The 17,372-nt window shown below is 40.7% G+C and overlaps 1 protein-coding gene across 2 annotated transcripts; it reads right to left on the reverse strand.

Annotated features, from left to right (window-relative positions):
- Positions 1–813: 813 nt before the first annotated feature.
- tnfsf10 (TNF superfamily member 10) lies at positions 814–10,452 on the reverse strand. Of its 2 annotated transcripts, XM_077554224.1 has the most exons (6): positions 10,249–10,452; positions 8,118–8,243; positions 4,640–4,685; positions 2,748–2,864; positions 1,860–2,128; positions 814–1,101 (listed from the first exon to the last, which is right to left on the reverse strand). In XM_077554224.1, exons 1-6 carry the CDS (start codon positions 10,354–10,356, stop codon positions 892–894), a joined length of 876 nt encoding a protein of 291 aa, XP_077410350.1. In that variant the 5' UTR covers positions 10,357–10,452; the 3' UTR covers positions 814–891. The 2 variants fall into 2 exon arrangements, with proteins under 2 accessions (XP_077410350.1, XP_077410349.1); XM_077554223.1 differs by lacking the exon at positions 2,748–2,864 and having other exon boundaries at positions 10,249–10,450.
- Between the last annotated feature and the right edge of the window lie 6,920 nt (positions 10,453–17,372).

Genomic DNA, 17,372 nt, shown 5'->3' on the forward strand with positions numbered 1-17,372 from the left:
GTCACTAGTTTTGCACCACAGCCGTGTCATCTTTGGTCGATGTAAAATTTATTCTTAAAGCCAAGCACACGTACGTTGACTGTTCAGAGGAATTAAGACTCAACACGCATTTAGCCGATGACAAAACTACACCAAAGAGAATATTTTTTCCTGACATTGTCAGACGAACGCTTTGACAACAGACTTTTCACAAACAATTTCAAGTGCCTTTTAAAAAGCACAAAATGACTCGTCGGATCATCTGATTTAATGTGGAACATTGGCGAGAAATGCTCGGAACAAGATTAAAAAAAAAATAATAATGTTTCAAAGCTCACATGCTGGCTTGTTTTGGCTACAAGAAGGAATTTTTATGTTAGCTAGCAGCAAGTAGTCACTTTTAGAATTTCAATTGGACTTTTCATACTATGGAAATTAATTTGAGCTTTTACATATCCTGAATATGTCCACGTACTGTACTAGTATACTTTGTCCTTACTAGTAAGACACTTAAGCGCATTTGTGGAACGACTGTCTTACTAGTACCGTTTTTTTTTCCCAATACACCCTCATTAACATTTTTTTTATTTACTAGTTATACAGTTAGTTTGTGGTTAATTGTCATAGTAATGAGGACAAAGAACATTACTTGAACGTGGGTATAAAGGACATGGAATAAATGTGCAGCAACTTTGCATCTTTTGTTGTGTTGGGAGCCTCCTAGTGGCTGAGTTGGGTATCTTCTCCCCCCCCAATTGAAAGAAAAGCTTGTGAATCGCGGTGTCGATCACCACCTCACTTCGCGCCGTCACTTTACTCCCCCCCCCCCCCCCCCCCCGCGTTTATCCTTCACTCGGAACGTTTAATGTCCGGCAGGTTCCGCTTCAAAGTGCAACGGCGCCCCCGTGTGGCCTAGCTGATCAGGAAGACCCCGAAGAAGCTGCTCTTCTCGTCCATGTCCACAACGGAGGCGTTGGTCACGGTGACAAAGAGGCGGTCCCCCCTGTTGAGAAAGAAGAGCCCACCCTGGTGGGCCGAGTACAGCGAGAATTCAGAGTCCCGGGACCAGCAGGAGGTCCGGCTGGTCTTCATCAGCAGGATGGGATCCGGGTAAGTGCTCATCTGCAACAAGAGGGAGAAAAGGCTTGTAGACATTTTGGGGTTTTAATGCATTCCGTAGCTGTTTTTTTTCTTTCTGATGTGCATTTTCAAGTGTCAAAATGGCCGCCCCCCCACTAACGCATTATTAACCAGGAAACCATATTTAGACCAGCTGCGTAGAACATATTATTGACACACACAAAAAATACAATAATTTGTTCTATGCTAAAAGGAAGGAAAGTAAAACCGTTTTTTAAGGGAAAGTCAACCTTCCTTTTTTTTAAAAAAAAAGAAATAATAATTTTCATTGCTTTATTTAAAAAAAAGAAGACTTTTTTTCAGATTGCCAGTGCAGAAAATATACAAAATGTGTTATGATTCAGTTAGTGGTTTCATTAAAAATAAAATGTTGATGATTGTTTTCCAAAGTCAAAGCAGATGTTGACAAATGTCTTATTTCGACTTAACACAAAGATCTGATCTGCTTTCATGAGGATGAAAAAAGAACATTTGAGGACATTTGCAATTTTATTATTATTATTGTTATTTATTTCAAGATCTGGAAAATGATCATGATAGTTGTGGATTAATTTTATACTAGATTAGTTGTCGATTAATTGTTGCACCTCTATCTAAATTAATAGATAGAAATTTGTAATAATTATTATTTTTTTAAATCAAGAGTCAGATTTTTATGCAAAAAATAATAAAGAAGGCCAACTTTTTTTTTTTCGCTTTTTCAGGTATAGCGTGTGGAAAATGCACGAGAGCGCCCTCACCTTCTTGTAGATGTACTGCAGCAGAGGCCTTCCTCTGTCGTCGTCGTCGTCGCCGCCGCCGCCGCCGCCCTCCAGGGCGTCCTGGTCCAGGGGGCGGGCGTGTCTGAAGTAGGTCTGCGCGTAGACGTAATAGATGCCGGGCCGCGGGACCACCAGCTCGCCGTCCACCAGCTGCATGTCCTGCAGGAAGGCGAGACCCTTCTCGCCCTCCCACCACAAAATCTTCTGGCCGTAAACAGGCCGTGCGCCCGCTTTTGCTCCTGCGGAGACTGAACACGCCGACAGGTAAGCAAGCAACACGTTTGCCGTATTTGGTACATTGTTGACGACATGTTTTCCTTTATTGTTGTTGTTTTGTTTACAACTAAATCTCGCATCAAACATCACAAAAAGTATCCTGGTTATTCACTGGACTCAATTAGCAAAAATCTGAAACGACCACCCAAAAAGTTTTGTAATTGCCAACAGATGCCAGAAGATGGCGGTAAATCACTTTTATTCTATTCCATAAGTCTGTTGCCTGACGACATCGTTCTTGGCTGCAGGAAGGCACCAAAGCAATACTTTTATATTTAGATCTCGTGGCATCTGTCGGCAATTAGTGGCTCGCTTGCTAACAATTTAAAGAGCTTGTAAGACCGCCTTCCTGTAAATAACCCAATACCCGCCGACTGCCAATCATTCATGCCATTGATGATTGTTGACGTTACCAATCAGCAGTCAAAGCTAGCGGCTGCGCAAGTCTGCGCACTTTCAAAATGGCAAAACATCTGTCGCTGATACGCCGCAGATGTTTTGCCGATGTTGTCTGCTGCTGTAAAAGTGGAATTTTCCCGCCGGCGGTCGAGCAAAATCGCATTCTGTTGTGTTCTATTGTTGACGTCTCACCGGCTCCTCCCTCCAGTTTGGGTGCGAAGCTTCCGGTGACGTGAGCGGCGACTTTGGGCCGCGGCGACGCGCCGTCGTCCGCTGCCACCAGCGAGGGCAGAACCCGAGACACTTCATCTGAGCAGGAAGTCAGTCCAACAGCAACAATGGACAATATATTATTGCACTATTATGCTCCTATATGGCATTTCTACTGAATACTTTCTTATGCGCGTACTTTTCAAATTGTTTACAACTCAAACTTCCCATAGTAAAGAAAACTTTGAGTTTGAAGTCCAATAAATATTGCAATGCATAAAATATCCATTTATGCTAATCCACTCTACAGAATTGGTCTTAACATACATAAACGGGGTTTCCATCCAAAATATTGAGAAATTGTCGAGCAAATTTGGTGAAAATGCGCAAAACGAACATGCGACGACATCTTACGCCATTTGTTATTATTTTGCGAATGTTGAAAGGAGACGGCACCGTGTGATGACGTCATATGGCAGCGAGTGTCAACTAAAGATTCATTTTTGCTTATTTTATTCATTCCAGAAATATTTCAATTTATTCGCCCCCCCCCCCAAAACGTATTTGCAAAATCTGCTTCCATAGCCAAAATTAGCATTTTTCATAAAAACAAGTCCACTCCCAACAATTGTCAAACTTATTTGTAGCATTTCCATTTCGCTTTATTGTCACAATTCTTAAAAAATCCAATAAAAATTGTAGAGGAAGTAAAACCACCAAGGTTTTCAAAAAAGTAATGCAAGAATTTAATGACTAATTCAATTATTTTTGGAACAACTAGTAATAAGTAACTATAAAAACTAGGGGTGTCAGGCAATATATTTTTTTAAACCGTCATTAATCGCATGAGTTCAATAATTAACTCACAATTAATCACAAATTTTATATCTGTTCTAAATGTACAATGATAATAATAAATATTTTTTCTAAGTCTAAAAAAGTAGGAATAAAATTAAACTACTATAAATATGGATGCATCTTTTAATCATTAATACTTTGATTTCATAATAATTCTTAAAATGAGTTAAAATTGTACTGTAAAAAACGAGTGTGATATTGATTTGTGTTGAGGCCAATTTTTTCTGCCACTAGATGGCATTATTGCATTTGCAAGACATTGCCGACCGCTCGGTGCATTTTTCTTTTCATACGAAGAGCGATCTAACCTTTAACATGAAGTAACTTGAAATTATGCACATTTTGAAAATTGCGAAGTAAAACTTGACCCCAGTCTCCACAAATATTTGCATTATTATCACATTTATTACTGTTAAGTAAGGGACGGTCATGAATTGCGCATTTTATATCTGTTCTAAATGTACAATGATAATAATAAATATTTTTTCTAAGTCTAAAAAAGTAGGAATAAAATTAAACTAATATAAATATGGATGCATCTTTTAATCATTAATACTTTGATTTCATAATAATTCTTAAAATGAGTTAAAATTGTACTGTAAAAAACGAGTGTGATATTGATTTGTGTTGAGGCCAATTTTTTCTGCCACTAGATGGCATTATTGCATTTGTAAGACATTGCCGACCGCTCGGTGCATTTTTCTTTTCATACGAAGAGCGATCTAACCTTTAACATGAAGTAACTTGAAATTCTGCACATTTTGAAAATTGCGAAGTAAAACTTGACCCCAGTCTCCACAAATATTTGCATTATTATCACATTTATTACTGTTAAGTAAGGGACGGTCATGAATTGCGCATTTAAAAAAAATGAGTGGCGTTAAAGGAACTTTAAATTAACTCAAAATTAACTCACTACTCGTGACACCTAATAATTACTTTCGAAAAGTTTGACAAGCCATTGAAATGTGATGTCAAGCTTAAATCTTGCCGCTTGTGGTATTTGCGGGCCTCACCTCTCACCGCAGACGAGATCTGCTTCTGGTAGTGCTGCGACATCGACTGCGCCGCAACAAAAGGAAAACACACATCAGACTTTTGATGTCTCTCAAATTGATACAAGCACAATAAACGGCGACGTTCCAGAAGCTTCCCTGAAGCGCCGCCAAACGTCCTCGACTTGACAATAAAGACGACATCATAGCCAGTCGGCCTTGGGTGCGATCTGCGGAATGTAATCCAAGCTCTAATAGCGCCGCTATCCCGTTGCTATTCCGCAAAAAACATCAAATCCATCCAACGGCACGCAACGGTTGCCTGATAAATCATCTGGAAGCTCTCACCAGCAATATTAATATAATAACGGGATGAAAACATATCAAAGAGAACGCTTGACGTTGAATGTGCGAACGCGGACGGATTGCGACAGACGGACGACGGGCGCCAGTTGGCCGCACACACTTTCACTCGGACCAATCAAATGGCAGTAACGGGCCGGCGCTCGAAACCCTGTGAGGATTAAGTTGAAATTTGTTTGGCTGAAAACAAACCAAAAAAAGGAAGCGCTTTTCTTCACTTCTCTTGGCTGCTACTTTGTGTTAAGGAGCAAAAATGCTAACACAAATTAGCATCGACGTCGAGGTCATGCTCAACCTTTTATTGACCCATTTGCACCCACGTCACGTGATCACGTGGCTGCCCCGTGACGGACGGCGGAAGGAAAAGGAAATTGTTGAATGGAAGTGGACTTGTTTTAACAAATGAAAAGTTATTATTGCCCTTGGAGGCATCGACGACTTCAAGCGAAGTTGGCCTGCCAGTCCAACAGGACTCGTAGAGCGCGATATTGACTTCAGTTGGAGATCGCTAGTTTGAATATTATCATGAATATTAATAGATATGATTGAGTCCACAACACATGTGGACTTGCAATAAAGAGCCTAATTAAGTCCACATCTAGTCTGGATTCCATTTCACTTCATTTATTTTTGTTATGGCAGCTTTATTTAAAAAATAAAAACAATGAAGAAAAAAACAATAATGATATATATATATATTAAAAAAAAAAGTATATTCATTAATCCCAAATATGGATTTGATCCAAAGTTGAAACGTAAAGAATGTTGGGGAAGTTTTGATGGATTTTCCCCAAAACAATAAACCAATGTTGTTATCTTAATTGCTCCACTGAGACGCGTCCTCGTGGCGTTTTTATGTCTTCATTTACGGGACAAGAACTTCCTGCCGGGATGGCGGCACAAGCCTGCTCTGTGTGCGCGTGTGCAGGTGCACGCATTCCAGCGCCGCTTCAAGTTGAGGGGATCGCATCACAAAGCAGACGTCAATGACTTCATTGTGCCGGGCCGGTCCGATTAACATCTTCCACTTTTTTTCTTTCTTTCTTTTTCACTTCCATGCGAACGTCGCAGTGATTTGGACGGCACATGAAAGAAATGTTTTTATAAACTAGAAACATTCATTTACATTTTTTTACATTTATTTTTATGGGCCTGCTACCCTTTGCAAGTCAGTCAAGCGCATTTGTGGAGGATTTATGGCCAGCTGTGAGAACTCTTCTCAAAAGTTGGCCTCCACAAAATCAGAAGTCTTACAAGTGGTAAGTCTTGGTTCCAATTTGTAACTATTGTTGCAAAAATCTTGACGGTATGTTAACATATAGCAAGAAAGCAGCCTGAGTGCAGAAAAAAACAAAAGGCAGACGGATAAAAATTCAACTTTGTGTGGTCAGGTACTTTTCATCGGGAGATTAGCGCAAATAAATGCTAATATGCAAGGAATTGGTATGCTAACATTTAGCAAGACAGCAACCTGATCAAGAGGATGGTTTTGCAATAATACATTGTTTGGGTCAAAAGTCGCTACTCGGATTGATACCGCGATCATAGAAGAAAAATGATAGATGACAGTAATAATTCATCAACGTACACGTTGGAAGTGACGTTGTAACTTCGCCAGCCTACTGAGTGGCTAGCCAGCGCGTGGCTAGCAGCTAGCCACTCGTCGCTAGCACGTGCGGTTAGCTGCTAGCCACAATTCGCTAACACTGCCGACTGGCTGTTGGTGTATTATACATTTTTAATGAGAGACGGCATCATATTATCTCTTTTGAAATCATATTAAATTAGCAATTGCGCACGATTTGGATGCGGCGTTGTGTTGACGTCAATCTCAGGTGGGATAGCAACCGCCAATGATTCGAGAGCAGCCATTGGGATGATAGATAAGTTGTGTATACTTCGGGATTTGTAGTGACTCTGTTTGGGTTTTGTTGGTAAATAAAACATTTTCATGAATCCGAAGAAAAAATGGAAACATGCTAGCCAGAGAGATTAGAGGCGGTGTTTTGAGTGTATAAATACTTTATAGATCGAAGTACACAAGCAGCAGATAAGAGTGAAGATGTGCACGTTTTAAAATAGAACGTCACGTTTTGACAATTTGGGTCCCTTTATGATTTGTGAGTTTTTTTTTTCTGCGGTCGGGAACCATTTTGAAAAAGGATAGCTCAGATGCTAACATACAGCAGGATTATAGAGATTTTTTTTCAAATGCTAAAATCGAAGCAGAGACTGATCAGGATTTGACATCCTTCCCTGTGGTCATGTTATTATGAACGATTATGGCTACTAATTACACAATATGATGATCTTCAATGATGACTAATTGCGCCTCGACAAAGAACATCCAGCTCACTTTCGATTGCCAATCGCGGCGCTAACGGTTTCTCAATCGTTTTGTTATTGTACTTTAAATTGTTGAAAATGTATTTGCGAGAATCTTCGTGACCAAACGAGGTCGCGGAAATATTGGAAACAGCTCTCGGGATGATGCGGTGCAGATGGACCAGCGCAATCATAAACATATTACAACTACATTCGTTACTGTCATGTCGCCGTGTCAAGCAAAAGTTCATAGAAGAGCGGTGATTTTCAAAAGGGCACAATGTTTTATGTCGGCGCACTTGAAATGATATAACGTGATATTATTTATTATTAGCATTATGATGACTATAAATGATCACGCCTTTCACAGGCTATATCGCTTCATTGTTTGCTCAAACTGCCGCGCTATATTGCAGATTTGGAAGCAATCTTCTTTTATGGGTTCTTGGGACAATTGTTTGAATTCCCAACTAATCTCCAGTCTTTGTTCCCACAGAACAGAGAGATTGGAAGGCCTGCGAGTATTTCTGCCCGCATTTTTTGACGTGTTGCTGTCAGAAGAACAGATTCATACTCGATAAACATTTATGCTAACTTCCGTTAGCTGGCCCCCGTAGCCTTTCACATCAGATGTTAGCATTAAGCTAGCGGACATTGATTGCGCTAATGTGGAACATTTTGGTGTTAAGATATAAAAGAAAACCCGCCAAGAGAAATGTTACAGGATGAAGAAAATTGTGAATTTTCAACAAGAGTTGAGCAAATCAAATGGGGAAACATCTCGTGAGGCTGAAGTTTGCGTTGGTCTTACCTTGTCGATGAGTTGGCGGAGCAGCTGCGTGACCTGCCAGCACGGATCGTCTCGCGCCGCCGACACGCTCTGCTGATCCCAACCGTTCAGGCACGACACGCTGCTCCTGGAGAACGTCTCCTTCAGCTGCCGGAGGAAGACGGCATGGAGGTGAGGATGACATTTGTACATTTAGAACAGATATAACATTTGTGATTCATCGTGAGTTAGCTAGTGAAGTCATGCAATTAATTACGATTAAAATCCTGACGCCCCTAATTTTTAATCTTTTCTTTTTTAAATAATAAAATAATTTTTATATAATAATTTATTTTTTCTAATCTTTTTTTTTTTTTTTTAATAAAAGATTATAAAAAATTTGGGGCAACAGGCAATTACAATTTGTAATCGTAATTGATTGCTCGGCTTCACTAGTTAACTCACGATTGATCACACATTTTATATCTGTTCTAATACAATAAAAAAAATCTAGGTTTTCATAACTCTTGTTAACAAAAGTGGGAAAAATGTTAAACTAATAGAAATAGATCAAATGAATTTTTTGACGTCTATAGCCGTCAATGGCAGTGAATGAGTTAATTTATTGAGAGGAAAAATATGGCACTTAGATTATTTTTCCAAAAATGATTTGGGTGTATATTGAGATCATCACTTTCATCATTTCAGTGTGCTGTGAGATTGTTTGAATATAAAAATATGTTGGCTAACTTTTAACTAAGGTTGGGAAATATCATTCAGATGAGGATGAGTATCCATTTCTCTGCATTTCACATGACTCACTGATTCAACTTGACTTTGTTGGACTTGATCCAAGAGTCGCGCGCGCGCGCGCACACACACGCAGTTATATAAAAAAAAACAACTTCCTGATTGTTCACGGGAGCTCAAAAAAATCTTTAACTTCTTCCGGCGCATTTTATGTTCCAATTTGATCGTCGTCTTTCTAAACAACAAAAAGTCATCTTTCTTACGTTGTGTCATCAACTGCGGAGGTTGAAAAAAGTCATGTAAGAAGTCGAAAATACCGATTTTTGTTTTCAAATGTAGGAAGTGAAAGTTAAAAAAAAAAAAAAGTCACCAGAAAATAAAGTAGAGGTACCGGAAAATTCTACTTAAGTACAGAAGCGAGTACTTGGTGACTTCCAAAAAGAATGAAAACAAAACAAGTGTCAGCATGTTCAAGTAGTCACTGACTGACTGACTACTTGGTTACTTACATTTTCACACGTTTGCTTATTAACTCACTCACTTAGTTTTTGTTTTTCTCACTTACTTGGTTAGTTACTTATTCACTTGCTCAGTCCCTGGAATGCCTTAGTCACTTACTAACTCACTCATTTATTCGTGCAGTCACTCACTGACTTACTCGCCTACTCACATGCTTACTTATTAACTCACTCACTCACTTTCTTAGTTACCGGTCTCTCTCTTACTCATCGACTTACTTGCTTACTTGCGAACTTGCTTATTAACTAACAGTAACTCATTCAATTCATTACTAACCCAATTACATTTATATCGCTACTTACCAATTTACTCACTCACAAACTTAGTCACTCGCTCAATTAGTTTTTATTTTACTTCTTTACTTACTCTTCTACCTGATTGCCTACTGACCTTTACTTACCCACTTTCCTACTTACTCACTTCATTTACTTAGTTATTTACTTTCACATTTACTTACAAACCATGCGCCTACGTACTTGCTGACCTGCTTACTTACCCATGTACTTAAAATAATGTATTCATGTACTCACTTGCTCCCTCACACATATTATTTTCTTATTTGCATACTTACTGATTTGCTTACAACACACAACTATTGTCCTTACTCGCTCATTGACTTATTTCGCCTACTTTCTTTTATTTACTTAGTTATTTACTTTCTCTTTTACTTGTATACATAGTTATACACTGACTCAGCTACTTACTCGCTCACTCGTTTACTTCCTCTTATTGACTTACTTTTCTCATACTTATTTACTTTATTTGATTTATTTCCTCTCTCTCACACACACGCACACACACACACACACACACACCTCCTAACTGACCTCCTGAATGACTCGCTCGCTCGCTCATCTACTTAATAATTGTTGCGCTGCACAGCGAGCGAGTTGCGGCGACTTACTTGGTTGAGCGACGTGTTAAAGTGCAGCACGGTGACGGTGACGAGGACGGTCTGCAGCAGGACGGCCAGCAGCAGCACGACTCCGAACTTTGGAGCGGAGCCCGTCATGGCGACAGAGCGCCGCCCGGTACGCGGCCACGATCGGCCCGATAGACTTCCAGCACGCGAGCACGAACAATAGCCGAGGAGTGACGAAGGGGAGGAGGAGGAGGAAAGAAGACTAGGAGGGAGGGAGGGAGGCTGGGAGGAGGCTGCCGGGGGACGGGCCGGGCCGGGACGGGCCGAGACGGGGGAGGCTCCGCAGCTGCAGCCGAACCTCCTCAACTCTCCCCGCCAAGCGGCGGCAGGGGGAGGACCCTTTACATTGTTGCCTTTGTGTGCTACAAAAACTTTTTTTTTGTGGCCCTTCTTGGGAAAGCTTCATTTTAATTTCATTTCCTCGCAATAAAATTGAAGCTCAAGTTCCTCTCGAAGTGGAATTTGGTCTCTTAATTAAGAGGTCGCATGGGAAATTACAATGTGATGCTACGTAAGCCTAAAATGACCAGATTTTCAAAATTAAAAAACGAATTTCGCTGAAAATTAAATATACAATTAATTTCACCAAATGTACTCACTCATCCTTCATCTACTTACACCGCTAATGGGGGTGTATGCCACGGAGGAGGCGGGACTTCCGTAAATCACACACTATGCTAATTCCGGTTACTGTTGCGATATAATGGGCCGCGTCCCAATACTAACACTGCCGCCCTTTGTGCCCATCAATTGCGCGTTGCTGTTAATGGTTGCGAGTGTGTAGGGTGTCTCAGTTCTCAGTTGCTTCGGAGAGTAACCTTAAACAGCGTTTTATTATTTTTTTTTTTTTTAATTGACACAATTTAGTACAAGTAATCAAAATTTCGAATTACAAGGTCAACAACAATTACAAACAGCAACAATCAATAAACAAACAAAAACCAAAAGCATGCAGTCAACCCAACATTCAAACAAAAAGCTTCGCTCAAATACAACATTGTACGCTCAGTTTTCTTATTTTTGGAAAAAGCGTAGGCGTGTTACTTACGGAAGTCGGAAGTCTGTGGCTTCTTATTTATTATTATTATTAACAACAAATGAAGCTTACAGGCCTAAATAAAATTGAAATTGGACGGTACTAAAAAACTAAACAGTGAAAACCAACAACATACACAATTATGGTGCAACGGGATCAAACGAAAAGGTCGCCATGTTATTGCAAAGCCATGGCATCTAACTCATTATCTCGCAAGTGGAAGCTGGCTGCGCTGTTAGCTCACGCGGGTCACAAATGACATTTCCCATGATTCTTAGATGCGAAAGCAGGAAGTAGATCTAGTTCCGGGTCAACGCCTGCTACCAATTAGATGAGGACGCCAATGAGAACGCAAACGTGAATTTGGAAATAAAGGGGAGGAATTTAACACATTTATTTAATTCCCTTTTAATGGGTTCATCGTATGAATCGCTATGACAACTGTGCGATTGACATACACAAGGCAAAAAATCGGTGATGTCGCCCCGCAATGTGACACTATGAGAGTAAAAACATGTTTCTTGGTGATTTTTGTCATCATATGATGACATCTTGATTGATGACATTTTTCACCTGGTGATCTATTTACGTTCAAAATCAACCACCATTTTAAAAAAAATTAACAGCTGAGTAGCTGGCTAGCTAGATAGCGTCCCTGGATCCAGTCATTTGGGAGAGAATTGGCCAAAAATTGTGGAAAGTTTGAATACTTTGACATGTGAAAAACTGTGAGGGCCAAATTGTTCGTGTGCTGTGAATATCAAGTGTCCGGCTGATAATTTGTGAGGAGGGAAAAGCAAACACGCCGACGTGCGGCACTTTGGCTTGCCCGTGCTAGCACGCTAACAAACGTAAGGAGCATTTCATGAGAAACATGAAAGAAAAAAAAATGTCTTTCGAATGTTCAACGGCTGCATGAAACAAGATTTGATGGTTAGGGGCACATGTACAAAGAACGTCAAACAAAAGAACAACAAAGCAGTAAAGTCCAAAGTACATGTGTTGCTTTCACTGCCTGCTGTTAGCACGTTGCTTTTATTATTGGCCTGCTGTGCCGACACACTCGAAATAGGCTATAAACACACGCACGCACACACAGAAGAAACATGAGGCTAATGTGCTAGCTTTGAGGCTAAGTCTCCTTTTCTTTGCTGTGCGTGCAGTTGATGGGCTTCCTGTGTGGCGTTCAGGGACAAAGTCTCACTTAGAGACGCAGGAAGACAATCAAAGTCAAACATTTACAAGTGGACCGTCCCCCCCCCACCCCCCCTCCTGATGTAACTCGTTTCAACTCCCATTGCACCCGCGTGTGTGTCCACTTGACGACTTTATAGAGTCGGCGTAAGAACGGGAAGACGCCCGCCGGCCCGCTGACCCCCGCGGTCACCACCCCGCCTCCCGGGCGGCGCCCTGTTGCATGTTGGGAACGTCGCGGCCTATAAATGGCTGGCGCTGGTTGGCTGGCGGCCACATGAGGAACACCAACATCTGGCCTCAATCTGCATCGTACGCCCCGCCGGCCCGTAGGAGACACTCGACGCTGAAGTTACACTTCAGTGCTACGCCTTAGAGGCCTGCGGGGGGCAAGTGTGTGTGCGTGCATGTGTGTGTGTGTGTGTGTGGGCGTGCGCGCACAGAGGTCATGGTAGTTCATGACAGCATCCTCTCTCACTGCTGACTCACCAAAAAAACGGCTGGACAGACTTTAATGTCCTTTTTAAAGTGGTTAAAAAAATCATATGTTAACAATTGTGTGCTCATATATATATATATATATAAAACTAAAAGCCTTGTTTAGAACAACCACACAGCCTTTCGTCTGCTAGTGTCATGCTAATGCTAATCAGGTATATAATCCTTTAAACAAGTGATATTTTAACACATTTAGACACAATAACCGTACACACAGTCATGCTTTCTTTTTCATCTGTGAGGAGCTGAGCCGTCAAGATTGTACAGATATCCGTGTACTGTCTGTCTGTCTGTCTGTCTCAGGTGGCCTTTGAACAGCAAGATAATGGCCTTTCAATTTATGCAACGTGTGACAAAAATTCATTGAAATATGTCATTACTGCATGTTTCATAAAGTGCAATGTTAGGGAAAGTTTTTTTTTTTTCTCAATGAGGAACACATAAGAACAATTTTTTTGAGAGGCTGGAACGGATTGATGGCGTTTGCATTCATTACAATAGGGAAAGATGATTTGAGATGCAAGATCGAAAGTACACATCAGGAGTTTTTTGGTCTGTTTTTGCGAAAAATACAACTTTCCTTCCTTGAAAATCCAACTTTATCTTGAACATGGATGAATATTACTCTTGTAGCATCTGTTGTTGTTTTGTTAAAATCCTTGGCAAGAGACACACACGCAGACACACAGATTAAGATATCATCCAACGAAGATAAAACGACTGCTGGCCAAGATGGGTTATTACAAGTAGGTGATGAGAACAAAGAGGAGGCCACATTTTCAAAGACTTGACACAAATGAGTTTAAAAAAAACCAACAACACTTCATTGGGGCTTTGATATAACGAGCAGACGCGTTGACAGGATGAAATTCACTACAAAAACAAAGAAAGAATCCAAACGCGAACATCATCTGATAAATTTTCTTTCCTCGTCGACGTGCCAAAAAGTCAACACCCTCCCGACAACGTCTCACACACACGCACACAAACACACAAACACACAATGGGCTTGGCCATGTGGGCACGCCAGCAAGCTGACAGCTGACCAATCACAGCCTTACAAACTTTTGGGGACTTTCCAAACATTTTTTTTCTTGCCTGTACTTGCTTTTCTCAACTTAGGTTTTGTGTTCTTGAATTGACAACTTCTGTGTGTGTGTGCGTGTTGTCTAATTCCAATCGAGGAATGTGGCGTAAAGTTCACAGGCAAACATGAGTGAACAATTAAAGTCTGTGATGCGATGAAATTACTTAATTGAAAGTGTGCTTTTGTGTGTGTGTGTGTGTGTGTGTGTGTGTGTGTGTGTGTGTGAATTGAATTGCTCTGTGTGTCTTGAGAGGTCACATGTTCACGTGGAAGTAGGATCACGTCACACCTGGAAATGTTGACACGTTGTCCCTTTAGAGAGTCGACGTCATCGTCACACATCATAATTCCAAAAAAGAAAAATGAAAGGTCAAATATGCTGAAGAGATCAAGCTGAGAAAGGAAAAGTTTATTTTAAAGAAAAAGACAGACTTTTAGAATAATTTATAGTTAAATTTTTGGAGAAAATTGTTTTAGACAAATATTACAAAGAAAACCATATGAACTATTTTACAATTTGTGTAATTATTTAAGCAAACTAATAGTCCAAATATTAGGATGTTTTTTTTTAACAAACGATGAATCCGTTTTTTGGGGATGAAATATTTTTAGAAAAGAATAATAATAAAAAAAATACATTTTCAAGCGGAATATCTTAATTTTAAAAGAAAGAAACTTTGGTAGTCCTTTTTTATGTGCTTTTTAAACAAAAAAAATGTATTTTGGGGAAAACATTTTTGCTGAAACATAAGTTAAATTACAAGTTTTTTTTTTGTTTTTTTTTACAGATTTTTTTTACATACAGTATATTCCAATAGTACTATTTTAGTTTAGACTCTAGTTTAATTTTAACAGAAAAAGTTGTCGTTTTTGTTTAAAAACTAAACAAAACTTAAAAAGTAACTAAATGACCAATTAAAAAAAAATATATATTTTTTTAGAATTTAAAGAAAATATTTTTTACGATTTTTTTTTATTCCTCCGACCCCCACGCCCACCCCCACTTTATTATTTATTTATTCATTAACAGCTTTCGCGAAATTGTTTTTCTTTGTACGAGTCTTAGTTTTCTGTCCAGCAGGCAACAAAAGCTTGGATATAGCCAAGCCCAGGCCCAGTCATGATTGCCTCCCCCAGTGCCCAATGCCGCCCACGTCCCCCCCACACATCGGGCCTGTCAGGAAGAGTGAACAATGTGACCCTCAGCGGCGGCGATAACATTCCCCCCCCGGAGAATTCCTCCCAGCCGCAGCTTTCCTTTCACATTCTGCCTGCTTGTTTTCATGGCCGCCGCCACCGCTTGTGTTTTTCTTCAACCTCATCATCTGGCCTCGGATTAATGAGGGTGGGGGGTGGGGGGGGGTTTACACACAGACCCCCCCCCCCCTACATGTGTGGCAGACATGTTTGTTTTCAATCAGCGAGAACAGTCGAATCGCCACGGGATGTCTTGTTGCCCTTTTGCTTGCCTGCATGTCTGTAACAAGCTCAAACAGGGCCCCTGGGCACGGAGCTGTCAAGGGGCCCCGGGACAGTTGGGACACACACACACACACACAGTTGTGTGTAGGTTTTTTCTTGTCTTACTGTTCATCAGGTTATTTATTTTATGTATTTATTTTTAAAATTCTTACTATAGGCTACTACTTCCTGGTCAGCTGCTAAACAACCACTTCCAAATATGGGCAGGCTTTCGCCGGAGCGCAATTGTTCTTGCGCCGTTCCGTGGTGAACACCGACCAAGGATATGCCAAGTGCAGCGTGAAAGGGCCTTGACTGAGTGCGTGCATGTGCTCGGTGACAGCATGAAAAGTCCTTAACAAGCGGCGGTGACACGCATGCCTCCGCCCTCCGCGCTGGTTAGCGGCCAAACCGCAGCGCAGGAAACGAGCCTCAAGCTGAAAACAAATCAATACTCCTCCACAACACTGGATCGTCGACTTCACACAAGGAGCGCATGTGTCGCTCGTTAGCGCTCATGTGTCGCACACATGGCGGGAAAACGTCCTTCCGCTCAGACCGCCAGACGACGACGACAGCACGAGCAGTGGAAGTTCCTTGAGTGCGGGCGATTTGACAGGTAAGTGGCATTCTGCTTAATACTGAGTTTGTGGGAAAATTCACCCCTTTTTTGCTACTTGTCGATGGAAAATGACATCACAGTTTGGGGCGGGGCTTCGGTAACAACCAATTAGAGCTCACCTGTTTTCTAGGTTTGTCATGTGATGTTTGCAAACTGAGCACTGGCGAGGCACTGTGATGTCGTTTTCAGTCAACAAAATGGCCGCCCACTGGAATGAATAAAAACGTTAAATATTCTTGGGATCGGGGGGTGTTTTAAAAAGTAAAGCAAAAGATGAAAAGTTAAAAATGTCTTCAGAAACGTTTGGAACGTCCTTTGGCATGTATTGGGCAACACCCCCAACCCAGGGGGCGCTGTGGGCTGCCTGCCCCCAGACAGATAGCTTGCCATCAGGCAAGGCAGGCAATTGCTTGGGGCCCCTTAGCCAGCAGGGGCCCCCAGAGGGCCAACAGATTTAAGTAAAATAGAAATAGTCATCTGACAACCGTCAACATCAATCTTGAGCAGAGATTCAGAATTATGGTTGACAGCCTCCTGTTCCTACTCTTTTGTTTTTGATTCATTCATTTTTCCTTTCGGACATATCATTGTGACAGTTTCAACACAACATATATTCGTTACATCCGAAAAGAAAAAGGGCTGACGGGATGAAGCCGAAGCTCATTAACCCAGAATACATTTAAGACGCATAATTATTAAGATGTTGATTCGTACATTGTTATAAAATACAATACACTGCGGCACATTGTCGTTCAAGTCCCAATAAAATGTGTGTGTCGGCACACGTTTCCACCAGTTCATCTTCCCGTCCAGTAGTATTTGTTAATCGAAAGTTGATTTGTCGAGTGCAGTTGCGCTTTTTAGTTGACAATGCAGTTGAGGCTTTCTGGAAGGACAATGCCCAAGCAAGGGCCACGAGTTCTTTTTTTCTTTTCCCTGTAACACTGCACCCCCGTTTCTTACAAAATCCACTTTACAACGCTCAAAGTACTCTATATCGGGGTCACACGCCGCCATGTTTACTGAACTGGGGAAGCATAACCTTTGACCTGGACCAATATGCCTTGCGTGCGGTGTTATTATTAATTATTATTATTATTATTATTATTATTATTATTATTATTATTATTATTATTATTATTATTACTATTACTATTATTATTATTATTATTATTATTATTATTATTATTATTATTATTATAATAGCT

Source organism: Vanacampus margaritifer, chromosome 20, assembly GCF_051991255.1.
Source record: "Vanacampus margaritifer isolate UIUO_Vmar chromosome 20, RoL_Vmar_1.0, whole genome shotgun sequence".
Classification (NCBI taxonomy): Eukaryota; Metazoa; Chordata; class Actinopteri; order Syngnathiformes; family Syngnathidae; genus Vanacampus; species Vanacampus margaritifer.